We start from the raw sequence: 17,452 nt of genomic DNA on the forward strand, positions 1-17,452 counted from the left end.
TTTAAAAATTAAAAAATAAAAAATTAAATTTAAGTCTATTAAAATAAATAATTCGCTTTTAAATTCAATATTCTTGTATAGTGACCAAAGAAGATGAGCCTAGTGCGGGTTGCCAGCCCAACCTCACAGCCTTTTTGTAGTTCGCACGAACAGGATCAAATTAGAACGCCCCACAATCTTTTTTAGTTTGCACAAGCAGAACCAAATTAGAATGGCGTAATTAAAAAAAAAATTTTTTTTTTCCTTTATGACAATCTAATCCAAACATTTAAATTTTAATAAAAGTAATCAAATTTTTGAAAGTTAAAATCTTATCCAATTTTCAGAATTTAATAAAAAAAAAAAAATCATTTCTAGACATTGTCAGAATTTTATCCTTTATCTACTACAAGATTGATAAATGATACAAATTTGGTGAAGATTTAAGAACTAAAGAGAAACACAAGGTTAGAGATTTAACTTCATAGTATTTGAGTCATCTTGGGGACTGAAAGCTCTCCAATTAGAGTTGGAGGTGAATTAAAGAAAGAAAAAAAGCAGCACAAGGTAAGCTATCCTACAAAAGGAGCATAGAATGTGAAAATTTGACATCAAATACCACAAATGTCCGAGACTGTCTAGACAATGATGACCAAGAGAAGTTCAACAGTGAAATAAAATAGCAAACCACAAGTGAAACATTACATGCACCATTTCACTTAGCCTAACAAGCACTACCTTCTAGGGTATAGAAAGCTAATAATTTGGAAAGATGTCAGGTCATGTGTTATTCAACCTTTGACATCTTGATGTAAGATGAGCAATGGGGTAGAAGACTCGTGCATGGCATCCAAAGCTTAATGTAATACCTTCCACATGCAGGAATCTCTATCTCAGATTTTATCGAGCTTTTCAGCCTTGACAATGGGGTTGGCCTTGGCAATAGCATCTCGAGAAGCAGTTTGATAATCATAGGTGCAACCATGCTTGTCTGAGTAGCGATGAATTGAACAGAAAATATTTCCACATCGACAATTGAAGCCAGTTAAACCAACACGTTTCCTGCAAGTGCTGCACCTATTTGGACCTGTTTTCACCATTGTATCACCATCAGTATTCAGAGCTGAGTTCGAGGATGACAGTCTAGAGGTGACCGGAGTCTCTGCTGAACTAGGTTGCAGATCCATTGCACCAACAGTCGTGTTGCTAGAGCTTCCATTCTCAGCAAACCTAGGGTATGATGAAGCAAGTTTAGCGTGTTCTTGCTTCAGTATGAAGTCTTTGTGGCACTTAGAACACATGTTCATTGTTGCTGCACTACCAAAGAATCCACAACCATTGACACAAAGCTTGGGAGCCCCAGGAGGAACTTGGCATCCTGTCTCATTGTGCTCCATCACGTAAAAAAGACAACTTTCCTGCACCAGACTTGACTTGTTAAAAATAGAAAAGAATGAAGATAGAAGGAAAAGGACCAGAACAATGAATCCGGAAATGATTATTGCCCCCAACCTCACATCCTCAAATTCACATAGGCAAATACACCAGTATTCTGTTGTGCCCCTCCTGGGCCTCTCTCAATATCCCAATGGAAACACACACATAAATGGCAATTATCAACAAATTAAAATTACCATAGGTCTCAGCATGAACTACACCAAAATTAATTCAGGAACCAAATAAAAAGAGATTCACATGAGAAGTTTAAGAAGAATAAAGAAAACTATAATTCACTAAAAATAGGAAAGGTGCCTCCTTTTGGAGTAAGACAGGTTAATCTAATTGGAATCTTTCCAAAATAGCAATTCATTTAGCATAAAGGAGCATTGAAGACAGGCAGAAATGCCAACCTTTGATCTAATAGCAATGAATTCTATCGATCACGGTAGCCTCCACAGCCTAATACTACTGTCCTAAGAAGCCATGGCAACAATTTTTTTAACATTGCCACCTGAACAAATGTACTTCTATTTACACATTTCAATAAAACAAGTAAACGCCTTTAACAGGTCTCAACCAAATTCACAATAAATGGTGATGGATTCAACCCTACTAAACACAATTAATGTTCATTTCAAAACCTTCACTCTGAAAAATACATTAACAATCCAAAAAATTCACAACATCAAAAGAAAATAGAAAGAGACATTACATTTTCTTATACAAGCTTCATTGAGTCAAACAAATATCACAAATGCAAAAATGCAAAAAAAATAAAAATAAAAAATAAAAAGAATAATAAAAGGAGCAGAGAGTCTCACCCAAAAAAAAAAGAGAGAGAGAGGAGGGAGAGTAGGAAAATAAGAAAGCAATTCATTGTTTGAAAGAACTTCATTATATGTGAAAAGGAACCAGAATGTGCAAAGAAAACCAATTAAACAACAAAAACAATTTTTGTGGTGAACCACAAATCTATTAGCTGTTAACTATAGACTTTAGGCCAATACCTTCACAACTTTGTTGTTCTAAAGTTTGCTACCTGAGTAAATTTAAGATATTTGCACCTAACATTCTAACTTTATAAGTTGAGCTCTCTTCAAAATTTTATGCATGATCAAATTTGCACACTCTTCGCTACAGGCCAATAAAAATGCATGTAGCCACGTTGAATGGTCTTGCTTTCCATAATTTGCTTCAACTTCTAAAATAAAGATAATCTTTCATTAGAGTTTCTCATTCCAGCATCCATTACATGCCCCATCCAATCCAATGTAAAGGACATGGCACATAGAACATTTCAAGGCCAACTAGTTGGCAAACAGAATGATCATAGCTCTTCGGCATGTGGAAAATTTTCTCTTTTTCTTTTTTAATTCCCAGTGATTTTATGGTTATTGTCATGTTCCTCGTATGAGACATATAGACATGTTGAAATTTTTTTACACTGCAAAGCTAAGTGTGTATGGGTCTGGCAACAACTCAAGGAAAACAAAACATTAAAAAAAAAAAACTGACAAGTTTAATTAAAAGGCAGAACATAGACATAGACGACATACATGGCACACATTCTTTCATTCAAATGGCCTTTTTTTAGCACTTGAGGTCCCCATTGTTCCCTGTCTATTTTGGATAGAACATGGTAAAAAAATCCAAATGTGCATTTCCTCTGCCTGCACGGCAGCAACGGCAAACAAAAAGAACAACAAACTACAATTTGTTTCCCTCAGCTATGTTTTTCACCTAAAATTTCCACCCAAATCCCAAATTGGAGTGAAAACTGTAGTAAAAGAAGGTGAAAAACTTTTCCCGTGCATTCCATATTTTCCCTTTTCTCATTTACAAACCAGAAAATTACAAAAAAATCCCAATATTTACTGTTGTCTAGCAATATGAACAACATCAAGTGCAATTGAGGTCCTAAATAACAAATAAAACATGTTACTTTTAGCATAACCTTCAAACCATATCTTTCAAACAACTATTACAATGTCAGGCAATAACCGAATGGAAGAACAAATTCAATCCAAGTACAAGGTACAAAGCAATCAAAACATCTTCCACAAAAAATTCCCTGGCTTCAATCCAGCACGCAAAGTTCTCAATAGCTGTACTACAGTATACACACACACAAATATGTGGTTGTGTGTGTATGGTACACACCATTACAAGTGCAAATTACATCAACCACTCTCCAAATATCAATCAAAAGATACGAAACCACAGTTTAAGAAAAAAAGATTGTAAATTGAAGCCGAGTTCCACTAGATATAACTCTAAATCGTATTGTGGGTAACTGGAACAAAACTTTTACCGTTACCTGTTTGCAGGGAATATAGTCTTTTAAAACCCGCAACCTCTGGTGAATCCAAGGTCCTAAAAAATCCGCCAATCAGAGATTAGTCTTGAACTCCCCTGAACAAAACCCAACAAGGCAAAATCATTAAATGATACACTAGAATTGAACCCGTCTCAAATATCAGAGGAAAAAACCATCTATACAAACATGGACGAAAAGAAAACAGAAAGGGAGAGAGAGACCTATGGAGTAAGCAAGAAGTGAGGGGAGTGGCAGAGAGGAGAAAGACAGAGAGCATCGAGATGGGGGTTATCACCCCTGGTGATGACGGATTGATCCGGTGTGGTAGGTTCTAGAGAGTAAGTATACGTGATTGGTCTTATTGGAACAAATTTGGAGATAAATAACACAATTCATTACCTAATACCTATACTTAATTCCTTTATGTTTTTATGTTAATTAATTAAAAATAATTTTCATTTTCCATAAACATTAAAAAATGAAAAATACTTTTACTTATCAATAATTGAAAATAATGTTTTAAATTAAAAAATAAAAAATTGTTGATATCTTTTATAATTAAAAATTATTATAAAATACGTTTAATACTTTTTTTACTATTAAAAATTTTATAATACGTGTTATTAATTTATTTATAATAATATAATTATTTTTTATTATAAATAAATATTTTAAAATTATTGTTTAATGTTAAAAATTTTAAAATTAAAAAATTAATTTGTAATTCTTCACTTCAAAATTGGCATGTTTAAATAAAAAATAAATTTTCAGTTTTTTTGAATAATTTTCATAAAATAACTTCAGTTTTTCACAATTTAACGAATTTTTTTTATTTTTTATAAAATAATTATTTTCAATAAATTTTAAATAAAATAATTTTTAACAATACTTACTAAATACAATTATTCAATTAATTCTTAAAAATTATTAATTTAAAAAAATACTTTAACTATTGAACGTTAGTATTAATTATTAATTAATTGAAATAATAAAAAGTAAAAGAAAAAGAGAGAGACAGACCATGTGAATAGGGTGGGATTGGGAGCGTGTGATTGGTTCTTAAAGGAAAGGGGTGGCGAGATTACGTGTAGTATTTGGTTTGTTTGGGTATTGTGAGCGAGTCAGAAAGAATACGTGGCAACTGCTTGTGGCTTCCATGTCCTCTTCTGATTTCTCTTCCACCTCCACGAATCTTATATTTCTTTATCATGTGATTAAACAAATAAATAAATAAATACAGTTTAGAGATAATAATAGATAGCAAAAATTAATTTACTAGAATCTGATTTATATTTTTAAAATTTAAATTTATCTTAAATATAATTAAAATTTATTTTTAATTATTTAAATTTATCTTAAATTTAATTATTATTATTTAAAAAATATTTAAATCTATTTAATTTTATATATTTAATTAATAATCTATATAAAAAATTATTTTTATTAATAATTTATATTTTAAAAATTTAATAATTTCAAAAAAAAAATTCTATTTTATTTATATAAAATAAAATATATAAAAATTTATAAATATTATTAAAAAATATATATATATTTATATTTAATTAAATATTTATATAAAACGAGTTCGGATAATGGATACCCAACATATAAAACCCAAAACCGTTACGGATATTAAATTTTAAACTCAAATCCATCATAAACCCGATTATGTATTATCCAAATCTGTTTTATTAGGGTTCGATCGGATCGAATACCGACAAAAACTTGACCCGTTGTCATCCCTATACACTTTCAATATAATGGTAAAATTTGGATGCTATAAAAATATATTGTAATTTAAAAAAAAATAAAAATTATACTTCTAGCATGAATATTCCGAGTAAGGGATTTAAAAGTTAAATAAATAAAAATATTATTTTCATTATAAATTAGTTAATGGATTATGGTAAATGGGAAGTGCAATTTGTAGCATGGATAAATTCAATAATCAAGATAAAATAAAATATATGAATAATGAAGCAAAAATTAACTAATCATTGAAGAGGTTTCATAATCACTCTAAGATGAAGGAATTTGCACATAGAGGCGATCATTATTAAGGACTCATTTGATTGTTTCATCGTAAGAGCTATCACTTTTTGATAGTTAAGTTTTGAGTTTCTCATGCTAATAAATATATATAAACATGGTATTTTTTTTATAATATTTTAAATATAATTAATATATGATATTTTTTTATAATATTAATATATAATATTTTTTATTATATGTAAGTTATAAATTATTTAATAATTACTTTATTAATACTATAATAAATAATTATTATTATAAAATAACTTATAATATATTAACATATATTAATTATATATATTTATATCTATATTATATATTAATAGATATTAATTATTTTTATTATTAAAATTTTATTAAAAAATAGAGATAAGAGTAATATATATAAAATTTAAAATAATTAATAAAAATTTAAAATATTATATTATTTTTATATATTAAAATTATAAAAAATATATAAATTAAAATTATTAATAGTCGTGTGCATTAATACGGACAATTTATCTAATGGAGTGAATAAAGATAACGCAATTACTAATTCTATCTTCAAAACTAAAGTTTAAGTTTACATAATCTATTTTTTTTTCCTTAACCAAATTTATTAAAACTTAAATTTAATACCTCACAATTGACTATAATATAAACACATTCTTTTTTCATATGGAGAAAAGTGGCGACTATATATTCATTTAGGAATTGATCCAAAACTAAAATTGGATTAATTGAAATTATTTAAAATTCACATTAGATAAAAATAAAATTGAATAATTTAATTTAAATTAAATTAAATTTAAAAAAATTCAATCATTTAATATACATACATGTTAGTATATTTTCATATTTACTATAATTTTATTAAGAAATGTGTATTTTTTTAATAATATAATCATGAATATTTTATTAAAAATTAAAATTCTATAAAATTTATTTTTAATTAATTTTTATATTTAAATTAAAATAATTAAATTATTTTTTAACTTAAAAAATAATTTCATTTTTAAAGAAATATAAATAGGCTTCAATTAAATTCTTTTGATTTATTAAAAATAAACGAATTGTGTCCCTCTACGAATTCCCTCACCATTCTATTTGGACCTTCTATCCCTATATATATGTTTATAATTATTATTTTTATTTATTTAATTTATATTTTATAATTGAATTAAATTTATAAATTTTACCATATAAAAATAATTTTTTTTATAATTTTAATATATGTTTAGGTTTGCTTTATTTTATTTTTTTTGGCGAATAAAGTTTTGGTTTTATTTAATCCATTCTGATTTCCTTTACTCTACTGAATTAAAATCCCGGGGTGTGAAACCCCCAAACCAAAACTCCCTCTCTCAACCCTCTTTCCATCACTTTCTCAAGAAAACACAATCCTAAACTTCTCACATTCTTCCACTTGCGTTATCGCCGCCCTTTCCAAATCTATCTCGTCCCTGTTGCCTTTTAATTTTGGGGATCGTGGATTGGAAAGGCGTTTAAAGAGAGTAATTTATTAGGGTTTTTGTTTGATAGAAAAGCCAGAGAGAGAGAAAGATGGGGAGCGTGGATCGACTTGAGGATCGGACGTTTAAGGTTAATTTCACCGGAGATGGAGCGGATAAGTTGAGAGAGAGCGTTAAGGATAAGCTCAAGGAGTTCATGGGCGATTATACTGACGATACGCTTGTGGTAATGCATATGTATATACATATGTGGAAATCTTTGTTTGTATGTTGGGACTTTGATGCCTTTGCGTGCTGTGTAATTTCTTTGAACTATCGAATACAATTTCTCAATTGGTTTGGTTTGTTGGGAAATTTTATACGTCCCTGTCATTGTTAGGTTTTGGAATGAAATTCTTTTCAGAGCTTAGTTTGAACGTGCCAGGAGGATAACATTCATGCCTAAATGCCCTATCCCTGTATTTATTTAATTATTTATATTTTTTTGAAATGATTGATGTTTATTTTCGAAGTGATTTTAGATAAGAATTTGGGAGTGCTTTAGAGATCTGAGTTTATGTATTTGGCTATCAGCAAGAAGAAGTGCAGTTGTGCGCTCAAGATAGCGGATTTGTTGAGGTTTATCTAGTTAGGATTTCAGTTGCGAAGTGGCTTCCTTATTGTCTAATCACCTCAATATTTTTTTTCAAGGGTTTTCATGTGGAAAGCTTGTTTGAGAATAAGGCTGTTATAATTTAATAATAGCAGAAATCTCTTTCATTGGAGAGGAGTTTAATTATTGATAGCTTGTTGATGCATTTTAATGCTATTTGGTTCTTGGGTTTGGATTGATGGATCTCAATAGAGGACAAGGCAACAGTAACCTGATGGACCATATCCATAGGGCACTGATGCTTAACATTTTGAAGGTTTTGCTGAAAATACAATTGAAATGATGGGCTTGGTACCTCCTGTTGTTTTATCTCATGGCAGTTGAACATGAATTTTAAGATATGGGAACATGTTGCTGACAGTAGTTGTAGATGAAATGTTGCTATTTAGGAAAAACCAAAAGTTCTGTTTATTGGGGGCAGTCTTGGTGCAATGTTAAGATTGAATTTTTGTTACTGTAAAGTTATGGGTTCAAGTTATGGAAATACTCTCTACCAAAGGCAGGGTAAGGGGAACCCTAAGCGCTAGGCACGCCTTAATTGAGCTGATGAGCCTTTTCCTTCTGTGTTGATTGGTTAATTTAAAATGGGCTTAATTAGCTGGAATATTTAGGGTTTATTTGGCATTGCTGTTAGAGCTGTTGTTGGGAAAAAAACATTCTTAGATATGTTAGTTAGAAAGTATTAAAAATTGATTTAAAATTAAAAGTCACATTTTTTAGCCTTAAAAAACACTGCAATACTATTTTAAACTAATCTATTCAACAGAATATAAAATAATATATATTTTTTAAAAATTGCTTTTTCCTTTTTGTACCATGAACCTCAATGCCAAATGGGGCTTTAATCTAGCAGTTTGTTTTGTCTATTAAGTGGACTATTCAGGACGTCGTGTTTCTTAATATGGGTAATGCTTACTGCGGTTCCATAAAAGAAACAAAATTTGCTCTTGTTCTTTTGTTGGTTGAAGTATGTTTATTTGAGAGCTATAGAGGTACATTAACTTACAATTTGTTTCTATTGTTCATAAGGATATTTTGTGGTTGCTGGTGCTTGGTCACATAAACTGAAGGCCCCATTTTGCTTCATTTGATGTAAAGATAAAATTTAGGTGATTAAGTGCATTTGATATCATGCAGTCTTTTAATCTGAAAAATTCTTCTTTGTCAGTTCTATTAACCAACTCCAGGCTCTCAATGATGCATTGTACTGTCCTTCTATTGTGTATATTTCATTTCGGTTGTTGTAATTCTGTTTGAGTATTAATGGGTGTCAAGAATGATTGTTGATGTATATGCCTCTATATTTCTGTTGTGATGTTTTCTGTAATTCAGCGGAGGATTTTATGAATATCTCTTTTATCTTTGAAATGAAAATGTTTTTAGTTTTTAAGTGATGTGGAATCATAATATTTCAAGTTCTGGCATTGGCAGGAATACGTGATTGTCTTACTGAGAAATGGCAGGCGTAAAGAAGAAGCTAGGCATGAATTGCATGTTTTTCTGGGGGATGATAGTGATTCTTTTGTATCTTGGTAATTTGATTCTTATTCCATTTTATGAGAAATTTGAGGTTGTAAAAATATATGGCTGGCAACTTTGGTTTACATTATCCTCATCAATGATGACAATATTTATATTTGAACAGGTTGTGGGATCACCTGGCTTCAAATTTGGACTTATATGTACAGCCTCAGGAGACTTATGTAAGTGATGTAGTCCAAACAAAACCCACACTGGGAGACCATGCTGGGAGCGATGAATCTCATCATATTGATTCCGAATCTGGGAAAGGGAAGTCTGATAACTTATCCGTAAGTCGACACAAAAGAGAATGGAAAGGCTTAATGAGGGATGCAACTGAACCACCTCCTCTTCGAAGCTCTGAGGTTGATATTGGACATTTGGATGAAAGAAGTCATCACAAATCAAGTCATGCAAGAAGATCTCCATCTCCTTGCCCTCCACAACAGAAGAAGAGGAGTCGGCAGGATGAGCGACAGCATATGAAGGTTTATTTTCTTTTCCTCTCCGTGTTTCACTAAGAATCAGGGCGTGGAAATTGAACTACTTTGTTATTATCTTAGTTGGGTGGTGCATATTTTAGAGCAACTTCAAACTTTAGTTGAATTCTTTAGTGAAATATGTAATGAGATGGTAAAACTGTTCACCTACTTTTTTTTTGTTTGTCTCTCAAAATAAGGATTTGAATTTTTAGAAGTGAAAAATTATATGCAACTGTAATAGCTGACTGCAAAGGAGAACTCTCTATTTTGTTCTTTTCCAATGACCCTGTAAGTTGTCAACATTTGTGAATAATAGAGACCTTGTGCTATAAGTTGGATGTATATGATGAAGTTGAGTTTGTCATTTTTTACTTCTCCATAGTTCCCTTAATGTAAGCTCTTACCTTTTTACATTAGTTTTAGATGAATTGACGAAACATAAACAAGAGAGTATCCCTTGGCGCATGATGTTTGTGGATGATATAGTTCTGATAGATGAGACGCGAAAAGGAGTCAATAGAAAGCTAGAGCTTTGGAGAAATACTCTAGAGTCAAAGGGCTTTAAGTTAAGTAGAACGAAGACAGAATACATGCATTGCAAATTCAGTGAAGGTTGAACTGGTGATAGAGAAGGAGTTAGTTTGGATGGAGTGATACTGTCCCAAAGTAATCACTTTAAATATCTCGGCTCAGTCTTTCAAGTAGATGGGGGAAGTGAGGAGTATGTTAGTCATAGGATTAAAGCCGTATAGTTGAAGTGTAGACGTGTAACAGAATTTTTATGTAATCGCAAGATTCCCAATAAGTTGAAAGAAAAATTTTACCGTACAGCCATACGATCGGCCATGTTATATGATAGTGAGTGTTGGGCACTGAAGGAGTCGTATGTGTCTAAGATAAGAGTTGCGGAGATGAGAATGTTAAGGTGGATGAGTGGCCATATTAGATTAGATAAAATCCGTAACGAGATTATTAGAGAAAAGGTAGGAGCGGTGTTAATTAAGAATAAGTTGAGAGAAGGGAGATTGAAATGGTTTGGTCATGTGAAGCATAGACGTACGGAGTCTCCAGTTAGATAAGTAGAGCACATTAGGTTAGATGATAGAAAGAAAAGAAGGGGTAGACCTAAACTGACTTGGAGGAGAGTAGTACAACATGACCCAGAAGCATTACACATTTCCAAGAATTTTATCCAAAATCGTTTAGAGTGGAGAAAGAGAATCCATATAGCCGACCCCAAATTTTTGAGATAAAGGCTTAGTTGAGTTGAGTTGTATAGTTCTCTTAATGTATTTGATTTTATCTTTTGCAGGTTTGTGATTATTGTAGATTGGGATCAAAGTCTGTGTAGTCATAAAGAACTTTCTTATTAATCCAGTTGTAACTCTTCCTGCTTTCTCATTTTAATCTGCAATTTATTGATATTTTGAGTACCAAAGCCCTTGACTTAGTGGGACGTTGTGTGACTGTTGTGTAGCTACCAGTAGATGGCTCGAGTCAACAGGTTCTCATTATTATGCTAAGATAAATCTAACTCAGATTCAGAAATTTAGGCATCATAATTTAAAGCATTATCAGCTTTCTTTATGTCCTTTTAAATAGAGCTTCTGTTTCAACTTATGTGAAATGAGATGCTTGTGAGTCGTGAGCATTAAACTGGCCTTAACATGTTTCTGGTATAAGAAAGCTACTTGGCAGTCATGCTAGAAGGAATATTTGCTTAACAATTATGTATCACACTTGAAATGCATGTCTGAGCTTGAAAATGACACAACACTATTGGAATTGGTAACTTTTATCTGTCTTGAGTATGGTGATATTTTCCCATTGATGTTGTTTCAGTCTTGCTTGATTTTATGCCTTAAATCATCATCTTTTGAAGCATGATCATGGTACTGAATAATAGGACTTGAAAATCTCAGGTTTAGTAATTTAGCTGCTAGCTTTTTTTAAAAATTTTTCAGTTCAAAATTTGACGCCTAGGTTTTTCTTTCCCCAATTTATCATTGATAAGATCAGGAGCCTATTTCCTGTTGAGTTAAAGAATTGATAGTCTCAAGAGTAATAGTTCTCTCCTGAAATTGTGTAAATGTTCTATATGCCTATACTACAGTAAAGTACTTTGATGAGGGATTTTAACTTTTGATGTCTTTTCTAAGTTGGTTGCAGTTGTTTCACCATGCATATGGTACTGTTTTCTGTTTTTCGGAGACATGGTTTATAACCCTTCTAATGCCCTTTATTGGTAGGCTTTTGTCCTGTAGTGTTGCAAGTGATGTTGCAAATTAGGTCCTCATTTCTCTTCTTTCTTTCCATGATTTGCACCTGGTCCATTACTTGCCAAATTTCTTACATGTTGACAAACACAAACTTCTTGGCAGAGGGAGGCAGTTTCTCAAGCAACCATTGATGCTCCTCGACGACTTCTTCAATTTGCAGTGCGAGATGCTGTGGGAAATTTGAGGCCATCTGGTCTGGTAAAAGAACCCTCACTAAAGCGGCTTCGTTCTGTGGTGTCTACATCCACTGGGGAATCATCATTAATTGATCGTCCTAGGAGGATTCAGTCAATTGCTAGAGTTCCAAATCCTATGGCTACTGTAATTAAAGCTGTTCAAGAAGCTGCTAAAGATGTAAAAGTTAAATCTTCAAAAAGTGTGTTTGACCGACTTGGTCGTGAAATGGATATATCAGATACTACTGAACTAGTCAGAGACATTAGAGATGTTGCTGTTGATGATGAAGAATTTAACCAAATTCCTGAGCAGACTGTCCCGATCTATAATCAAAGACGTAGAGCAAATATTGGAATTATGGAGAGTGAAACCAGGTTGGCTGGTCACTCGTTGTATGACAATGAAGGTTATGACAATGATAATGTTTTAGGCCATAGCGTTATGGATGTTTCTGAGACTGGCACATCTGGTGGAGATATGAGGGAGGATTCACTCATGGTACAATACAGTGTAGCTAAGAAAGCTGATGATATAATGCAAATAACTCGAAATAAGGATCAAGACCAACCTGTTTCATCTGCAAAAGCTTCAGCAAACATTTCTGTGAATCTAAATATCTGGAAACCCCCTCATTATCAGGAATCAAGAGAGGTTGCAGAAATGGGTAACTGGAAATCTGTTGGGGAGAATGAGGAAGATGCTGAGAAATCTGGTATGCGAGTAATGAAGGAGAATGGCTACCCTGTTATGGTTGGTAATGGAAATGTAAGATGGTCTTTATTGCATGTCTACAGATTTTATTCTTTCGATTTTCTTATGGTGTCATTTAGCACTTCATTCTTTCTACTGGTTTCTGATGTTTCTTTTATTGGGATGATGTTAAACAGGCGAAACCTGTTGCTGATATGCAGAAAGAATTTCAGAAGACACTGCAAACTGTACCTGGTGAGTTCTGAAGATGCTTCCAAGTGGCTCTGGTGGTTTAAAAAAAAAAAAACTGAAAATAGCACCAGTAATTCATTGCAACTTCTTTAGTTATTTGCTTCCATCTTTTGCTTGTCTTGTTGATGATTTATTTTCAATTCTTTAATGGTGTGATAATTTCTGTTCTTTTTTGCATTTGCCACCCTTTTCTATGCCTCTGATATCTTGAAACTTAGCAGGGTTTGTTTTGGATTATGTTGCAGGTTCATATGCTATTAGTCGTCCATTAGAGGATGCTGATTCTCGAACCATTTTTGTTAGCAATGTAATGTCCTATACATGTTTACCTATATTTTTGCAATGGTTGTTCTCCTTTCTCAACATTATTTTCATCATCATTTCAAACAGGTTCACTTTGCTGCTACTAAGGACAGCCTTTCTCGGCATTTTAATAAGTTTGGTGAAGTGCTCAAAGTGGTTATAGTCACTGATGCAGCAACAGGGCAGCCAAAGGGGTAAGTTGTTCAGATACTATTATGCTCTGCTTTTTCATGTATTTTGCCATTTTTTTTTCACTATCTATTGTTGCACAGGTCAGCTTATGTAGAATTTATGCGAAAAGAGGCGGCAGACAATGCATTATCTCTTGATGGTACTTCCTTTATGTCACGGATTCTCAAGGTAGGAAACATATATTCTGGTGGCTTAATTAGCTAATAGTAATGGTATCCCCCCCTCCCCCTCTCTCTCTACTGCTTCTCTTAGTTGTACTCGATTATTGTGCTTGTTGCATGTATGGATTTGTCTTTCAGTTGAGGGAGGGTGTTGTGCCTTTTTTTTTTTTGTAATAAAATATCTTAAATGGTTAGGTAGATAGCTGAAGTTGCTAAAAACTGGTAATAATTAATTGATTGCTTGCATTTTGGCTGTAAGATAGTTTAATAGGCTGTGACTGAATAGTTTATTACTGTGTTGTCATAAAAGTTTTTTACTTTTTTTTTCCTTGTCTCTCTCTCCCTGTATATGTAGGTGTGTTATGTGCGGTTACTTTCAGGGGCATGACATGAAAAAAATTAGTTTGATAATGATTTTATGGACCACTGCTAGAAGTGTAGTGGCTGTCCTTGGTTTATGCTAAAACTTGAGTAGTTTCTTGGGAGTCTTGAAATATTGGTGTAATTCTTAAAATCACTATGTCAACTATCAAGGGAAGTTGCAGGTTCTATATATTTTAGCTTGTTTGACCTTAAATATTGATATAATTGGTTGAGATGTAATTATATCATGTACATCTTGTGTCCTGTTACGGACATATATAACAAGCTGGATAATAGAATACAAGATCAGTTTAAAGTTTACATGGATAACAAGGGTTTGTGTATTTTGCATTGTGTTGACACTCTCTGTAATTTGAAGATTACAAGTTAGGGTGTTAAAATGGCAGATATATTTATACATATATGGATCGTGAAATGCTGCTTGATGATTCATTGCTTCTAAGATATGTCATGGATTCTCTAAGCTTTTTCGCTCTTGCAGGTTGTTAAGAGAAGCTCTGCTCACCAAGAAGCAACTCCCATCATGACATGGCCCCGTATTTTCCGTGGCTCTCAATATGCTACTACTAGGTTTACCAGAGTTCCTTTTGCTAGAGGTATTCCTGGTGCATTTAGGCCTCGAGTTCCCATGAAACTTGGTGCCAGAAGTTTGCAGTGGAAGCGAGATGCTCAAGGCACCCCAGCTGAGAGTGGGGCTCCAGTCTCAGCGAACAGTCTTGTGTCCCCTACTGCCAGGAGTCTCACCTATGTCCGAACAGAGCCTAAAACCTGATGGGAATTCGGGTACCACTTATTCGAACGATGCATATTTTCCTTTGTTCAAATGTTCGGAATATAAGTGTGTCGAATTCCATTGAAATGTCTGAATCCTGACTGCATGGAATGTTTTCACGCTGCGGCTGTTACAAATCCAGTAAATTCTCTTGCTCATTAGATTATCGATCTTCTGTATATGGTGAACGACATATGCTAGAATTAGGTGGAAATCTAAAGGAGTTGAGTGATATGGAAGAGTTTATCATTGGCAAATATTTTTGGGTTCTTTTCTGGGGCTGGTGGTTTTTACAAGTTCAATTGGGAAGAGTCGAAGTGACAAGGGACCCTGGCTGCCAAGTTGTCTGGCCCCTGAGGTATCTATAGACTATACCATTAATGGAAATTTGTGAATAGGATGGATGGGTATTTGGTTTCTTTTGTTTGAGGGATTTTGTTTTATTTCCAGTTCTTTTTTATTAAAATGAGAAATTAGGAAATGGAAAAAAAAAAAAAAAGAGAACTTGTAAGTTGGGTAACATCTAAATCTGCATCAGCTAGCATTATTTTAGTTTCCAAATGCTTTTACCTATATGAGAAATGAACCTTGTTTTGAAATTTAAATAGAAGCTAGTTATTTCCTGGAATTTGATCTTCCAATTTCCAATGTGCACAGTTCAAGAAATCCATTTTCCTACAAATTTCAGAACAAACAATTTCAGATTTTGATTTCATTTGCTGACAAATAAACATCTAGAAATCTCCCATTTCATGTGGCAATGTCTTTGTTCATCTAAATTTGCATCCTCTGATTTCATTGCATATGAATAATATTGGGATGATGAGTTTGTTATAGAATCTTTAGGCTAAAAAAACATTTGATTTGAGGTCAGAGTGAAGAGTTGTAGGAGAGCAACTTAAACTGTGTAGTTCATTTGTTGCACATGAGAGGGAGAGAAATTGAACACTTGCATAATCTACCAAGTTGATGGCACTCTTACAAATAACAGCACTGAAGGCGGTAAAATCATATTAAAAAATTTATAATTGTATGTTCCGAGAATCTGTTTGGTGGTAATTATTGGAATTAAATTTAAAAATATATTCAATTATTTTTAATTTGTCATTATATATGTATCATATTGTTATGATCGACCTTTTACAAGTAGTGGCCTGGATAGAAAAAGATGTTATTGTAATCATTATAATTAATTAATATTATTATTACATTTTATATATATTTTGCCCGACATGGTGGGGTTTATCATAACTTATTTAAATTAATTTATAAACTTTAAAAATAAGTTTGCTTATTTATAAATAATATTTTTAGACTTCTTTTTGAACTCATCCTAAACAGTATCTTTATTTACGTCGACGGTATCTTTCTTTTTTTCAGAAGATATTCAGAGTCACAAATAGTTATTAGTTTAATTCCATTTTATTGTCCAAACTCATGGACTAATACTCTCTGAAAGAATATTTTAGATGCTACTTTTATTTAATTTTTAAAATTTTTTTATATTTTATTTTTTAATATATTTTAAATACGTTTATAAATAATTTTTTTTAAACATGATAGTAATTTATTAATTACTTATAAATTAATTATTTTTTTTTATGATAACGACAAAGAATAACTTTGAAATATGTTAAAATAATAACCACCAATCTGTACACTTTCGTACATTTAAATGTTTATTCTACATGCTTTTTTCCACCTGTATAAAATTTAGATCACTCTGACAAATACCACATGGAGAGCATTTTGTGAAATTACGTACTCATTTGGGAATTCACAGTTCAGCAAGACTCGGTTTATCAGGAAAAATAAAAGATGATAATTTGATCATTGAAATCATAGCCAACTTAAAAATCATCGAAATCATCAAAGTTACATTACTTTGAAATTCTATGCGCCACATTTTTTATTCTGGTCTAAAGAAATCCTTTCAAATCGTCAAATCCCGGCGTTGTGTTCTAGGGAAAACTAGTTGCATTCCTACGTGTTCGGGCTTTCACTAAAAATCAAAATCCTGCTTGTTTTTTCTTTGGTTACCACGAACAGCAAACCTGAAAACTACAGCAGGGTAGTTGCTAGAAGTTGCTGTATGCTTAGTATTTAAATGCTGAATCTGCTTCAAGATTTCTCTCTCTCTCAGGTTAACTTAGAGCCTTTAGATGACTTGGTCTTCTCATGCAAGATTTTCTTCGTCCTTTTTACCCTAAAATCTTATCCATAGAACCAATTTGGTGCACAAGTTCTGGGAGCAGGTTTAGCGTAGCTATATTTGCGTCTGGTAAGTAATATGGTGATTCTGATTTCGACTAAGGAATCAAACATTTACCAAACCAGCTTTCTTTGAGAATTTTATTCAGTGT

At 32.3% G+C, this 17,452-nt stretch overlaps 2 protein-coding genes across 2 annotated transcripts; one reads left to right on the plus strand and one right to left on the minus strand.

Moving 5' to 3' along the window:
* Window positions 1–575: 575 nt before the first annotated feature.
* On the minus strand, window positions 576–4,106 carry LOC110643696 (zinc finger A20 and AN1 domain-containing stress-associated protein 8). The gene is made up of 3 exons (XM_021796157.2): window positions 3,958–4,106; window positions 3,737–3,831; window positions 576–1,397 (listed from the first exon to the last, which is right to left on the minus strand). The coding sequence occupies exon 3, from the start codon at window positions 1,374–1,376 to the stop codon at window positions 873–875; it is 504 nt and encodes a 167-aa protein (XP_021651849.2). The 5' UTR covers window positions 1,377–1,397; window positions 3,737–3,831; window positions 3,958–4,106; the 3' UTR covers window positions 576–872.
* A 2,958-nt stretch (window positions 4,107–7,064) lies between these two features.
* On the plus strand, window positions 7,065–15,508 carry LOC110643686 (nucleolin 1). The gene is made up of 9 exons (XM_058133984.1): window positions 7,065–7,450; window positions 9,308–9,408; window positions 9,522–9,885; window positions 12,261–13,100; window positions 13,223–13,280; window positions 13,523–13,584; window positions 13,668–13,774; window positions 13,853–13,940; window positions 14,799–15,508. The coding sequence occupies exons 1-9, from the start codon at window positions 7,316–7,318 to the stop codon at window positions 15,087–15,089; spliced, it is 2,046 nt and encodes a 681-aa protein (XP_057989967.1). The 5' UTR covers window positions 7,065–7,315; the 3' UTR covers window positions 15,090–15,508.
* The last annotated feature ends 1,944 nt before the right edge of the window (window positions 15,509–17,452 follow it).

The sequence above is a fragment of the Hevea brasiliensis genome, chromosome 14 (assembly GCF_030052815.1).
Source record: "Hevea brasiliensis isolate MT/VB/25A 57/8 chromosome 14, ASM3005281v1, whole genome shotgun sequence".
Lineage (NCBI taxonomy): Eukaryota > Viridiplantae > Streptophyta > Magnoliopsida > Malpighiales > Euphorbiaceae > Hevea > Hevea brasiliensis.

Bases quoted from the DNA above. Each gene is read 5' to 3' on its own strand.
- LOC110643696 (XM_021796157.2), bottom strand. From the start codon at position 1,376: ATGGAGCACAATGAGACAGGATGCCAAGTTCCTCCTGGGGCTCCCAAG.
- LOC110643686 (XM_058133984.1), top strand. From the start codon at position 7,316: ATGGGGAGCGTGGATCGACTTGAGGATCGGACGTTTAAGGTTAATTTC. The intron at 7,451-9,307 runs GTAATGCATATG...TGGCATTGGCAG, and splicing joins ATACTGACGATACGCTTGTG to GAATACGTGATTGTCTTACT. The intron at 9,886-12,260 runs GTTTATTTTCTT...ACTTCTTGGCAG, and splicing joins ATGAGCGACAGCATATGAAG to AGGGAGGCAGTTTCTCAAGC.